Source organism: Actinia tenebrosa, unplaced genomic scaffold, assembly GCF_029948245.1.
Source record: "Actinia tenebrosa isolate PJP-AT-01 unplaced genomic scaffold, QUT_ActTen_1.0 PGA_scaffold6__47_contigs__length_16458017, whole genome shotgun sequence".
Taxonomy (NCBI): Eukaryota; Metazoa; Cnidaria; class Anthozoa; order Actiniaria; family Actiniidae; genus Actinia; species Actinia tenebrosa.
Window position 1 is genome coordinate 12613689 of NW_028292583.1, and position 14496 is coordinate 12628184.

General features: G+C 36.3%; 2 protein-coding genes across 3 annotated transcripts; both read right to left on the reverse strand.

Moving 5' to 3' along the window:
* Positions 1-5231: 5231 nt before the first annotated feature.
* Positions 5232-10046, reverse strand: LOC116286362 (methylthioribulose-1-phosphate dehydratase). The gene is made up of 9 exons (XM_031692847.2): positions 9913-10046; positions 9019-9113; positions 8497-8545; positions 7967-8025; positions 7578-7636; positions 7368-7500; positions 6700-6760; positions 6513-6619; positions 5232-5982 (listed from the first exon to the last, which is right to left on the reverse strand). The coding sequence occupies exons 1-9, from the start codon at positions 9973-9975 to the stop codon at positions 5859-5861; spliced, it is 750 nt and encodes a 249-aa protein (XP_031548707.2). The 5' UTR covers positions 9976-10046; the 3' UTR covers positions 5232-5858.
* A 1040-nt stretch (positions 10047-11086) lies between these two features.
* Positions 11087-14318, reverse strand: LOC116286517 (uncharacterized). 2 transcript variants are annotated; one of them, XM_031693069.2, is made up of 2 exons: positions 14255-14318; positions 11087-13991 (listed from the first exon to the last, which is right to left on the reverse strand). In XM_031693069.2, exon 2 carries the CDS (start codon positions 13967-13969, stop codon positions 11258-11260), a length of 2712 nt encoding a protein of 903 aa, XP_031548929.2. In that variant the 5' UTR covers positions 13970-13991; positions 14255-14318; the 3' UTR covers positions 11087-11257. The 2 variants fall into 2 exon arrangements, with proteins under 2 accessions (XP_031548929.2, XP_031548925.2); XM_031693065.2 differs by having other exon boundaries at positions 14227-14315.
* Between the last annotated feature and the right edge of the window lie 178 nt (positions 14319-14496).

Below are 14496 nucleotides of genomic sequence, written 5' to 3' on the forward strand. Positions count from 1 at the left end.
TCAATAAAAATTGATGAAAAATGAGAAAGAAGAAAAGAAAAAATGAGAATAGGAAAAATGAAACACAGCTTTTTGTCGCCAATATTTGCCTTAAAATTATTGTTTTGGTGATTATTATGTTAACGTATTTTTTTCAAAATTTTAATTATTTTCCATGCAATCTTTTAGCTTGATTTCCTTACGACTTCATGTTGTCTTAGTTGAAGGCGTTGAAGGCAAGAACCAAAAATGGCATCTTTTCAAGAAAAATTATCTCAAATTTCTTGACTATCCGTTCATTCATTTTTGGTTGTGCTGGACGAGAGAACTCGATCCTTGATCGCTTGACCAAAGATCAACCTCCAACCAAGCCACTTTATCAACACCACGCCCGACATCATCAAAAACTCATCCAAAATCCTCAATGATTGGATGTATGTAAAAAAGGACTCAAAAATTATGTGGTGAAGCAGAAGGCAATAAAATGTATAAAAATTGCACCTAAAATTGATTTCGATAAAAAGCGTTTGAGGTTTCGAGTGTTTAAGGGAAAGTTTATTGATAGAAATGGTGTTAATGATGTTAATGTACGCGCGGTTCGTAAAAAACATTTATTGAATCTGAGATATATTCTACGGGAAAAAAACTGCTTTTACATTGCGAAATAAAGAAAGAGCAATCAAGGTTTCAATTGAGATCTATGATTGATGGAAAGTATTGAATGATTCAACGGTCTGAATGCAACCAGGTAAACAGGTCAATAGAGCGAGTAGCAGAGCACCAGTCCGTTAGCCGGTATACCATGATAGGCAGGCAGCCCATATCATGCTTCATCGCTCTAATAACTCTTGTATTACAGCTATATATTGACCAGTGAATCACTGTAGGAACTCTCTCGTATAATACACTACCAAGTTTATAAGATATGCATGAAAAATGGAGAGACAACAAAGAAAGAAACACAAAGAATAAAAGTGGAGATTTTCCTTTATCTATAGTAAAAAGAAACGTTTCCCTTTGCCATTTGAAACTAGGTGCTTATCAAATACTTCAAGTTGGATTTTTTTCAAAAAGATTAAAATGAAAGCGAAAAGCTGAAACTATAAAGTAATGACAAGCTGACAATAGATTTTGACATTCATTTTCAAAATATTTTAAGATGATTTTCAAACAAAATTTTATCCGTCTTTATTCCTACACTTTCATTTCATTGATTTACATTTTTACTCGAAAAAATATCTTAAATAAAACATATTTTTCATGGAGTTTAATAATTTTCGTGTGGTTGAAAATGGCAGGCAAAAGCTAGGTAACCAGGCATTTTCCACTTCATTGAAGCGTGCAAAACACCGTGTAAAAGGAAGCTTTTCCACTCCTACTCACTGACGTGGTTTTTTGTACGTGTTCAATGGGTTTTGAATGAGTACTCAACGAATCTGTAGAGTTTCTCTGCTTTCGATTTATGGACTTAAATCATGCTTGCGCTTATTTCTTATCACATGGTTATCATGTCCGCCATATTGAATCTTGCTGGCGAAGTGGAAAATAATAACAATAACAAAAACAATTCAGTTGTTTATTGATTGTACGTGTAAATAAATTCACTTTTATATTCATACTTCAAAAATTACATCATAGTTTTCATTGTAATGCTTGAACTGAAAGAAATGCCAGTTATGAAATATTTTTCGTTTGAAATAAAATCCAATATGGCTGCTCTACTCGTATGACGTCATCGCCTACTGTCAGTGGTTTAGTTGAGCTGTGGACTGGGAACTAATATGACAAAAGAATCAGAATTTAAATTTAATTATTTTCTCATTTCATTTTATTTTTAGTTTCGTTTCCTTCCAGTTTTCATTTCAGTTTTGTTCATTTTTCACTTGCCTTAGTTAATAACCACTCGTTTCATATTGCTGTATTCGTTTTATAATGATTTGTTAGTTTTAGGGATCTTTTCAATTTCATTTACAAGATAATTAAAAATACCAGCTTCATAAAACTGCAACAATTAATGAAAAAAAGCAAGAGTCAAATAATTATATTTTTCCAATTTTTTTGTTTCAAATTTATAGGACCATCCGCTTTTCTTTGATCTTTTGTAACTCGATATTACTTGGTTTTAATCTCTCTTTTCAGTCATAGTTTCAGCTATAGTTGTCTTCATTTCATCTGTTTGCTCTGGTCTGACAGTTAATGGAGCTTCTGCTTGACGATGTTTGTTTTGTAAGGTTAGCAAGCTTTGATGAAGCTCAGCTCAATATATTAAAATATCAAAAATTAGACTTGTGCCAAATTAAACCTATGAATTTGTAATAAGAATAGTTTGGCTTTTAGCTTTAAATAACACCTCGGGATGAAGAACTTACATAATTTACTGAACTATTTCACAAGAATTGAGTATCGAATGCTGAAGAGGAGAACGAAAAGTACATTCCACTTAAAGCATGTATTAGTTAAATTAGTGCTAGCTGATGTTCAACGGTAGAGAAACTGAGCTTAAGTGTAAATGAACCCCACCTAAGTTTTAGCTGTTTCAACAGGCCGGCTTTTCAAACCCAATAATCTTAATGTTTGTTTAGTTTTGTACAGGTGGCTCTTGAAGGAAAAATATAATTCTTGCAAGGCTTCTTCATTTGGAATTCAGAAATGAATGCACAATTTAAGTCTTCTGCTGGTTTATATAGGCGGGAAATAGACAGCGTCTCCATCGTGTTTCCATAACGAGCCCATACCAAACCCGTTCCGTCCCACCGCTGCCACCACTGAAGTAGTATCAGGAGTGTGATTAGGAGGCTGCCATGGTAATTTCACTCGAGTGGACTTGGATGGTTTGTGTGCGGGAGATATACTCGCTGAGTTTGACATACTTGGCAAAGAAAGTTGTGTCTTCGCTCTTCTTAGTTCGTCTTCCCTTCTCTTCATTGTTAGGATTTCATTCAATTTATAGCGGAATTGCTTCCTGGTATATCCACGAACGTCAAACGACTTCTTCTGAAAGCTTGGACCATCTTCGTAGGCTTCTTGTTGTACTTCAACAATTCGTCGAAATTCTCGTTCAAATTCTTGATGAAGTAGCTTCAGCTTTTTATCTAGTGTTGAGCTGAGAGTGCAATTCATGGCTCGCGCGTATCTAACCGCGTTAGCAACGGATTTATGTGGACTGGTTGCTAAGATTGATTCCTCTCGGTGCATTCTTTCGTCCATGATAGCAAGACGTAACTCTGTTTTAACCATTTCATCTTTTACCGTCTCTAGAAGATGTTCTACGTAAATATTATTGACTAGAGTGGGTTTTAGTTTAGGACTAGGGTTATAACTCAAGGATGTCTGGTACGTGGCTGTCCCATACCTGTTCATTGAAGACATCATCAGTCTTGCTTTTCTTCTAGTTTACGATCACTTTTTAAATTTACCCAAAACCGTGTTAACTGCGTTTTTGAATGTGCCTTATCTTTTCTTGACTGTGGAGGACAATTCAGATAAGAAATCACAAATAGCAAGTGATTATTATTCCTAACGATTCGACAAGGAAAATCAGTTATGTCAAAACGCCGGTGACCAGACTCATTACTGCACCGTTTCCTCGTTATGAATATACACAAGATGAACGCGTTCAAGACTTAATGCAGAAACACTTGACATTTGTCACTGTTTGATGGTCTCCTCTTCTCTTTCGTAAGAACCAAAAATATGTATATACATTAAAAACAGCGCGTACCCCTGCGTACCTCTTTGTTGCTTATCAGGGCGTCTTCAAGTAGGTTAGCTTTTTAGCGGGGTAAATCTTTGACAATGATTAATAAAAGGATTTCAAACGAATTCTAGGGTGCAAATAACAGTTTCTTTGTTTCATAATAAAATCTATTTGTTGTTCCAGCTGGCGTCGTAACCTACTCTATTCGAGACAGTGTTGGTCTAGAACTTCAATTTCCTTCATGATAATTAATTGTATCTTAGACTGGACTCAAAACAATCTTCTCGTTACTTGAATTTATTGAAAAAACTTTTTCTATTCTACTCACATCCTCTCTTTATTCCCATTCATTTCGCATTATTATTAAATTCAGTATACATCCTTTTAAAAACTAAATGTCTTATTTAAGAAGAAATTTTCACTCTTCGTTAATAATGATTCTTCATACTGGAGATTTTTGTTGACTTTCAATGATGACATCGGTAAGACAGTAATTATGAGAAAAACGAACCGCACCGACAACAGACGCTTGGAAAATACATATAAGGGGAATAGAGATGTCTCAGCTTTAGCCGAGGAGAAACGTGCCAAATTTATTGTACAGTATGAAAGATATAAATCTGCTAAAACAGGAACAAAGAAGTGCGGAGGATTGAATGTTTACCTTTGATACGATTCATTTTTTTTTTTTTTTTCAATATTTCTTTGTTAGATTGGTGAGTTGGTTTCGTGCGAGTGGGCAACCTACAGCATCCTGACATTTAAATGGCTTTCGTATTAAACCAATCAGGAACGAGAAAATAGTCAACATCCAATCAGAGTTCTTGAATAGGAAACTGCGTGGCACCGGAGATTTCCCGCCATTCGTTTTGGAATTGCTTACTTGGAGTTGGTAAAAAAAACTGTCATAGAAAGAATTTCAAGTGCTTTTGTGTTCAAAGACAAAAACAACTAGCGCTGCTGAACGATATTACATTGCCTGAAAGCATAGGCGCATATTCCTGACTTGTTTTTTCTAAACATTCAAACTTCATTTGTCAGGGGAAACTTCTTTTTCAGTGGTAACCCTTTTTTTCTTGTTAAATAAATTAAGGACCATACTTCCAGACATCGAGTGCTGAACCGTCGTATGGCAGCGCGAAGCATTTACGGCTACGCCGGTGATTTCGGCCCCGACACCGCTATCCTTGGATTTACAGACTGATCAGGAAGCTCGGCCGAAGCCTAAGGGAGAGGTTAGTCGGCCCCTAGACCGTAGATGATTAACCCCTTGCTATGACCAGCATACCCAAGATGTTGCCTGTATCGCACAATGGTTTAACTCCCATTGTCATTCCTTTCCATGTGGGATGCTTTTTTGAAAGCTAGGTGCTCCTAATTTATAACCAAACTTTAGAAACATATCAAAATTGCTCTCTCGTTTTCTTATATTTGAGACATCTTGACAGGAAGTTTTTTTGAAAACTCATTGAAAGTACAACAGAAAGGGAAAATTAGAATACGCATGCGCAATGTTGTCGTTAATATGGTATCGTCTAATGCACTGAAACGTATATAACTGCAAAAACTTTATTCCTTTGCTACAGCCGGTAAGAAAATCTGATCTACCTAACTAAAGTAGGATTACATCCATGATCATAATGGGTAGTATGGACAATAAGATTCTACTTATTTACATGTGAATGACATCGAATAGTTTGTTATTCTGGTAGAAGTTACATATATGTCAGGCAGGGTTTACTTTACCATGGCTGGCTGATTGATATCTGCGACGACAATACTGTTTACTAGATATCACAGTACACATGACTGGCCCAAGTTTAAGCCCACGATGATGCTGACGATGATGACACGAGTGAAAAACTTCTGCGCATGCTATGAATACGTATGCAAATTAGTCAAAACATAAGTAAATTTGACTTTCAAACATGCCTGATGAATTGGACTTCACAAAATGCCAAAACGTAGTGTCCATGCTTGAAACTTAAGGCTAATATTCTTTCATATTGTGTTTGTTAATACAGTATCTTGGTCTGACAAAAGTATACTCTCGAACTTTTTTGTATACTTGGAGAAAACAAACATTTATTTTCTCACTCAAACTCTTCAAAATTCTTAGAAAACGTGAAGTGCACGCATGCGCAAACGTTTTTCTCTAGTGTCGACGATGATGATAAAGGTATCACGTCATAGGGTGTAAATTAACACAGCATTTTGAATGACAATTCTTTGGTTTTACAGCAGGATTGATACCCAGTAGTTTCATCTGGATGGCTACGTCAAATAGGTAATCATAGCACTCACACCTAGAAAATACATAAATGTAATAATATTACTTTCACACACTTTATTATCATTATCAATCATCATGACTGCCATCAACATCAACATCATTATTTCGTATGCAAGCAAGCATAGTATTAGCTTATACATGGCAGAAAAACATGAGTCATCAGTCATCACAATCACCAGCCATCAGTTTCATCACCATCACCATTACAAGTTTTCATTTCATCATCATCATCATCACCATTATCATCAGCATTTATCACCACCATCATCTTCATGACTGCCATCACCATTATCATAAGTCATTGTTATGTAGTTATGGGTTTCCTGTGTTCCCCACCCCATAATCCCCTGCGTACCACACACTGCCTTGTGGTATTTCAGGCTGAACTTTGACAGTTTAGTTTTGGTTGTTTATCTAATAATAAAGTCCACTTTTGTACTTGAATACATCACATTCATCATCACCAGCAGTTGTTACTGTCATCATTAGGCATCATGACAATATACTTGCCCTATCAGTCAACCAAAACAACTCCATACTCACATGACTTTTGCTTTCTCCCATGTGTCACCCCACACATAAACTCCATGCCGACGCACCAGGATTGCAGTGGTTTCTGGGTATTCATCCATGATTTCAACCATAGAATCCTATTGTTCAATCATGATGTAGTTATTTACAGTAGCTTGCGTTTGTTTGCTTTATGGGAGGTTTTTGTAAGAAATGATACCTTTAAGTCTTCCTCATGAGGAGTGTTCTCAATGATTGGTACAACCAAGTCTTCATAGAATCTACAAACACATTACTGATTAATATCCTGATCATCCTAATCACCTTCATTATGAATTGTCACTATATTGAAAGTCATCATGTTTCATCATCAATTTATCATCATCATCATCATGTATCATCTTCATCATGTGTCATCATCATCACGTATCATCATCATCATGTATCACCATCATTATATATCATTATCATGTATCATCATCATCATGTATCATCATCATGTATCATCACCATGTATCATCACCATGTATCATCATCATGTATCATCATCATCATGTATCATCATCATGTATCATCATCATCATGTATCGTCATCATCATGTATCATCATCATGTATCATCATCATGTATCATCATCATGTATCATCATCATGTATCATCATCATCATGTATCATCATCATCATGTATCATCATCATGTATCATCATCATGTATCATCATCATGTATCATCATCATGTATCATCATCATGTATCATCATCATGTATCATCATCATGCATCATCACCATGTATCATCATCATCATGTATCATCATCTTGTATCATCATCATCATGTGTTGTCATCATCATCATATTCATTGCTACAATAATACAATCATATTCACATACTTGTAATATTCTTTTGATTTACACTTTTTGATTCCTTTTATCATCTCAAGATGTGTCACATGGAACTCACGTTCATGGTGCAGTGTTGCCATGACAGCATGCTTGGAATGTGTATGAATAACAGCACCAGCACCTAAAAACAAATACAAATCTCTTAAATGTCCCAGGCCCTAATTGACCAAACAGCACCATAGGAAGCCCAATACATACCTCTCAATGTGTAGGCTGCCATAAACAATGGTGTACACTGGCTTTTCTTCAGCTTTTTACTAAATAAAATATTTTTTTAGAAAAAATGACAAAATTCCTAGATAGAAAATAGCTACAGAAAAAATATATTCCTTTACATCATGCATTCTTTTGCACACAAAAATGTTTTCTCTGGCTATAATAACCCAATAATAATTAATAGTGATAAATGATAATGATAAATAGTATTTAAAAAACTATCTTAAAAGATGTCAGTCTATCCAAAGATTGGGTGGTTGAAATTTCTCTCTTTTTCTTCCTCCCAACTCCCAGGGTTAAACAGCCAATAAATATTATTCCTATTAGCATTATAAACGATCAACACAAATTAATAAAGAAAATGTTCTTACGCTGGTGGTGGTAGGCAGATATCATTTTCTTCAATATCACAAACAAACAGATCATCTGGCTATGAAAATATAAACAACAATAACATGATGAGTTGTCAGATCCTTGTGATTATGTCATGTATTAGTTGAAATAAGAACTTTACTGTAAGGTTATGAGCTATTCCAATGTCGAGAAAAAAACTGATTCAATTGACATTACATTGCATTGTGGGAGAGACATAATGACAAGATATGATATGATTTAGCAGTGGCTCTTCATCCACTGAAATTCCAAATGGAATGTTAGAAGTTGACTTTTACATAGTGAAGAAAACTAGATAACCCAGAGAAAAACCCTTGAAGCACAGGAGAGAACCAACAAACAACTCTACTCACATACGATACTGAACCCAGTGTGAACATATACATATTTCCAATATGGCATCTATTTTATCCCTAAACCAGTCCCACTATGCCAACTCAACCCAGTTTTTTCATAAACTTCAGAATGGCTAACAGAGAGAGTCTGCCAATTAATATATTCAATTTACCTGTATCCTTTCCTTCTGTACTCCAGATGGTGCAATGTATATTTCTTTCCTAGAATATTTATATGTAAAATCAATTAAACCTTAAACTCTTCTAAAGGAATAAAGAGTCATTAAAAATATTGCCATAACCACTGCCGCATAAGCATCGTCTCTATTCACTGTATCAGGATTTTCTTCCAAAGGCGATAGGCGATAGGTCACTCCGACTTGGAAATGGTTTCGTTGAATACAAAGAACATTGAATCAGTCTCAGCACGAAGGTCCATACTCTTGACGAGAATAAGAAGAAGAAACACAAGTCATTCCAGCTATTCTTGGATCTTTGAATGACATATATATCTTATCGCTTTTTGCCTATCAACTATTGTCTATCGCCTTTGGCGATGACAACATTTTTTGAACGTTTTATTCAAATGACTTGGCAATTTTACAAACATGCAGTGTGTAACCCCTGAGACAACAGTTTGATGAATAGAATTGTAATCTTTTTTCTGTGGAAGATTTGAAGATTAGTCTACATACCCATGTTTAATGCTTATTCCTCCACCCGTACCAGTCAACCAACCAAGATCGTAAAACTGTCGACACAGATCTGGAATAAGATTCCTTGGATGATCCTGTACCATGTGATCAAAATAATTATTTATAAAATAACCTGATTTGTTGAATGAATGAATGTTACATTCATTCCAGCCCTTACCCATACTGTACAATTTGAACAGGCCCTGGAAGGGAGATGGTTTTCATGGGGGGAAGTTGACGGAGAGAGATGGTTAAGGGATGGACAATTAGATAATTGATGGGGGTGGTGTAAATGCCCTGAATATTATCAAGCAAGTACTTCACCTATAAAAAAGATTGCAAAATATTTCCTTATGGTAAAGATATCTACATCTACATCATCTACATAATTTATTTGCAAAATCCAAAAGGACATCTAGCAAATTCCAGTGCAAGTGCAAACACAAAATTCTTTTTGGACAGTGCAGGGTTGGTACGAAAAAGTCAATGTCCGGCAACATAAATCCTGCAACCCCGCCCCCCCCCCCCCCCGATTTATCTAATTGTTTATCCCCAAGAAAAGTTTTATTTCATGGGGGGGGGGGGGGGGGGGGGGAGGTAAAGAGGTAAGAGGTATTATAGGCTGTTTATGAGAATGGATGGAATGGATGGAGAAAGTGGGGGCCGTTCTGCACGGTTTACATATTTTGTTATCTTGAATCTTTCTTGGTCGTTCAGTCGCTTTATTTCTTTATTATTTTAATTAGTATAAGCTATACATGTTATATTACGTAACCAGGATTGTGTGGTACATGACGAAGGCTCATGCTTGTTGACATCACAGTCCTTTTGTGATCGCTACAACTTATCGAGAAAAGTCGAAAATAACCTTAACGAACTATTTTTACGACTTACCCTAGGATATTTAGCGGAAAAACCATAGCCTTTATCCATATCTTCTTTACTCAAAGTCTTCATCTTTGTTGCATATAATAGCTGATCAAAACAAGGCTCACTGGCTGTGATACCCGACCACTTCACGAAGATCACATGAGTAACACAGGTAACCCAACACATCCTTGCGAAGTCAAGACTCCAATTAGGGGACAGAGGGCAAGGGGCAAGAGGGGGGGAGGAGGGGGGATACTTCTTTACCACGCAGAGAGAAGAGAAAAACCACTAAAAAATCGTTTTTCTGGATTATAACATGGATCCATTTGGTAAGATTTTTAGGAATTTTGAATTTTTTAATAAACTTGAATCTCTTAGAAAATCAATATCAATATGACTAAGGCTTACGAAAAATATATAAATCAACAACAGTATGGCCTTGTAATAGTGAAATAATCCATAAGCCTATGTAGCAGTGCAGAGGGTGGCAAGGGGGTACTGTGGCAAGAAGGTAAGGAAGAGATCTTTCTTCTCTCTTTGTTCACCAGACCAGTTGCAGATCCAGAATTTTAAAAAGTAGAGTTACAAAATGGCTGCCATGCAGAGAAAGCAAGTAAGTTTTTCTTCACAAAAGGGTGGTTCCAAATTCATTGACCATAAAGAACATGATTGACTTCACAAGATCTCACAGAAGGGGGATCTATGGAACCACCCCCTGGCTCCCAGCACCCTTTAGCTGCTACATAGGCTGGATATTTATTGGCTTGGCTGCTGAGACAGAAATCTTTTGTTTAATGTTTGGCAAATTCATTGTAAAAAGACTCATCGTAAAGCACAGGAAAAAAAACTGGATTCCCAAATTGGGAATTAGTTGGGAATTTCCCTGAATTCCCAACGAATTCCCATCCAATTCCCAGAGAGAATGAAATTGGGAATGTGGCACTGATTCCCAATGTTAGTTTGTTGGCAATTTTGTTTTTCTATTGGGTGTTAGAAGGAAATTCCCAACAATAAATCTCAATGTTGGTGTTCGAATTGGGAATTCAAGGAAATTCCCAACAATTCCCAATTTGGGAATCCAGTTTTTTTCCCTGTAAAGTAAGTGCCTTTTATGATATCTATATGGAATAGGGCACTTTACAATCTACACATGGTGTTGTCATTAAATTGTAAACAACAATAAGCTGAGATGGCTGACTTGCTGTTAAAACCATTTAATAATAAAAAATGCAAGGAATGTATATAAATAAATATTTATATTGTGAAAAAATATACATAGAATGAAATTTTAAATGCCAACAGTTTACAATAAAATCATGTTTGATGATTGTTCATTAAGGGTTGCGGGTTCGAGTGTTTCTCTTAGCATTTATAATGCCTTGGACTTGAGAATAATGTTTCTGTCGATAGGATGAATTCCTGCTTCTGCAAATCCAGTCTTTATTATCGCCGCATCAACAGATGAATTCCAGGCTGCTTTGAAGCAACGAGTGAAGTTATTGAAGTTAACTCCCTTCACAAATATTCTTTTAAACAAAGATGAAGTGAAAGTAAAGCCTTCCTTTAGTGCTGGCAAAACTGTCCTGTTCAGTGGCTGTGTGATGTGAGCAGATAATGGTGGCAGACCAAGAAGGATGATTTCATTCTTCTGGGCAAGTTGGATGAATTCTGGTGTAATAAAAGCTGTGTCTGGATCAAAAAGCAAAATCAAAGGTCGACTTTTTGGAACATTTTTAAGAAATACTTCCTCAAACCATTTGAAATAAAAGTCACTCTTCCTTGTCAAATCATGTACATCATGTACAAAATGCACAGCACCAAATGGCCCAACTAAACCAGTAGCTGGAATCTTGTAGTTGTCATCAGTGTGGTAAACAAACATTGGTGGAATACTGTTACCTGCGGCACTTGCGCAGACAATGGCAGAAACTAACTTATTTTCAGGATCATGCTCGGGTCTTCTACATGCAAAGGTATCTTCACCATGGCTGACCCAGTGTGTAACTGTATCAAGATCATACTTGAACTCTTGGACTGTGAATGTTCTGCAGTCACTACAGTTGACAAGAGCCTTGTGATTCTTGCTACTATTCTTGATAGCAGAAAGTTTGTCATAAAATAGACTCAGCTTTGCTTCTGTTAACTTGATTCTTTGATGTGGTTGCATCATGTCAACATTTTTGAATTGACTTCCTCTTCTAGAACAAAAGGCATTCCACCAATCATCAGATGGTAAGCCTTGCTTCTTAATGTCCCAGATGAATCTCTTTTCAGCTGCCTCAGCAGTGAGTAATAAACCAACTTGTTTTATATTTACAATCCCAATCATTGCACAGTCATTCACATACTTGACAATTTGATCCTCATCTTCTGGATTGATATGAGGCTTTGGACCTGCATTCCTAGTGTTTATTCTATCTCGTTTATACTTTCTTGATGTCAGACTTGCTGTAGGTAAGTTGAACCTCTTTGCAGCTGAACAAAAAGACATTCCCTGTTCAACAGCTTCTAATGCTTTCTCCATGGTTTCTTCAGACCAAGCCTTTGTCTTATGTCTACCACCCTTAGTTTTGGCTGCATCATCTTTGTCTTCTGCTGGAGTATTTACATTGACAGCTTCTTCTACACTTTTGTTTTCTCTTGTTGTATCCAACATCTTTTTATCACCAGAGGGTTGCATTGCTGGATCTTTTTGAGCTGTGTCTTGCACTGGTGATGTTTTCTGTCTTCTTGGTGATTGTCGAACCCCCACCAACTGTGCCCCTGAAACATTTGCTTGAAGATCACTTTTGGACAAAGAATAGCTTTTCTCAAAAGCAGCAACAGATAATCTTCTTCCAAGGGTTGACCGTGGGATTCCAAACTTGTTAGCAGCCTCTCTTATTTTGGAGCCATTTTGGACTGCATGAATAGCTTTCTTCATCATCTCTTCTGACCATAGTTTGAAACATTTTTTCTCTTCATATTTCATCCCTTCTTCTTTGCTAACCTTTTGTTCATTCCTACTTTTCAAATCCTTATGACAGACAAACTGATTTGTCTTGCTATTTTTCTGTTTCAAATCAGAAGTATTTGTTTCTTTGGCACATTTATTTACTTGTTGATGAATGGATTTCTTGGTCCTTTCCGCTACTTTTTCCAGCGGTATAGCAACTTTTTTCTCAAAGGTATGTGAATTTGACCTTAAACTTCTTGTATGCTGTACAGGTATATCAAAACTTGATGACTCGATTTTACTCTCTTCACAAGACACCACAGAAGATTTATTGGTTCCTGCACTTTTCTGTCCTGCATCTAAGCTGATTTGGTCCTTCAACTGTTTTCCTTGAGGTGGGGGACTTTCTCTCTTTGCCTTTTTTGCCTCCACATATTCCTTTGTCATGTCAGGGATCTTTTCCTTCAGTTTATTTGTTGATGAGTCTGCATTATGTGACAGTGGTGTTCTGCCATTCAATTTGTACTTCAGTGTAGTACGTGGTACTGCAAATTCCTTGGCTGCTCTCCTTACACGCATGCCATTGCGGACGGCTGTCATTGCCCTCTGCATACTTGTCTCAGTCCATTGTTTATTCTTCCTTGGTTTCTTTCCATCTTCAGTTTCAGGATCCAATCTGTCAGTGTTCTTTCTCTTTCTGCTTCTAGATGATTCAACCTCATGAACAAGCTTTCCTGATGTTGCAATAGCACCCCTTCCGGGTAACAGAACCCTTGACCTATCAGCAATATCATCAAGTCCTGTTCTATAATCAACAGTATGCTTTTGGAGAAGTGATTTATGAACCATTGGTAAAATATTATTTCTCGTTCTAAATTCAAATTTATTAACGTTATGGTCAACTGTTGAAGATGTTTTGCTGAGCATCTGTCCACTGTGTCCAATGTTTTTATCAGGAATGGTAGTAGTATATTGAATTTCTCCATTTTCAGGGCAAACAACAGTAACTGAGTGCTCTAGGCGTACAATAGCTTGATTTTCAATCTTGGAAAACGATGCATCTTCACTGCCAGTGTGGACAGAACAAGAGGCTTGCCCAAAATTACTAAATGGACAAAGATTCACTTCCATAATTGTGTCTTCCATGGTGAAAACGAAGCGTTAAATCCTGAGAATATAAAGAAAACTGGTTTGAACTAACTGGTTTAAAAAAAGAATAAGAGATAAAGGTTTCTTTCGTTTAAACGTTGAAAACGCTCGACTAAATAGTTAAACAATGACGAAAAGTCGGCCATCTTGGATAAACATGGCCAATTTTGAATAGAAAAAGTAATCGATTATTTTTCAGCCTCCAGCCGTCTTGTTCGTTCTTACTCTCTATACTTTGAATAAATAATAAATACCTTAGAATTTTTCTTTCATAATACGTACATAAAGCTCAAATAAGGATCCAAGGACGCCCACATTTGACTTCTTTGAGAGCTTTGAGTTTACAAAACAATAATCCGATTGCTTTCCGAAGGGAGACCGAAGATATTCCGAAAGTTAATGAGGCTAAAGAAGGAGAGGGGAGGAGAGGGAAGGAGAAAAATGGCTGAAAAAAGAGAATAATAAAATGGAGAACTAAAAATAAGAAATTTACTGAGCTATTTAGTGAAAAATTATTATATTTA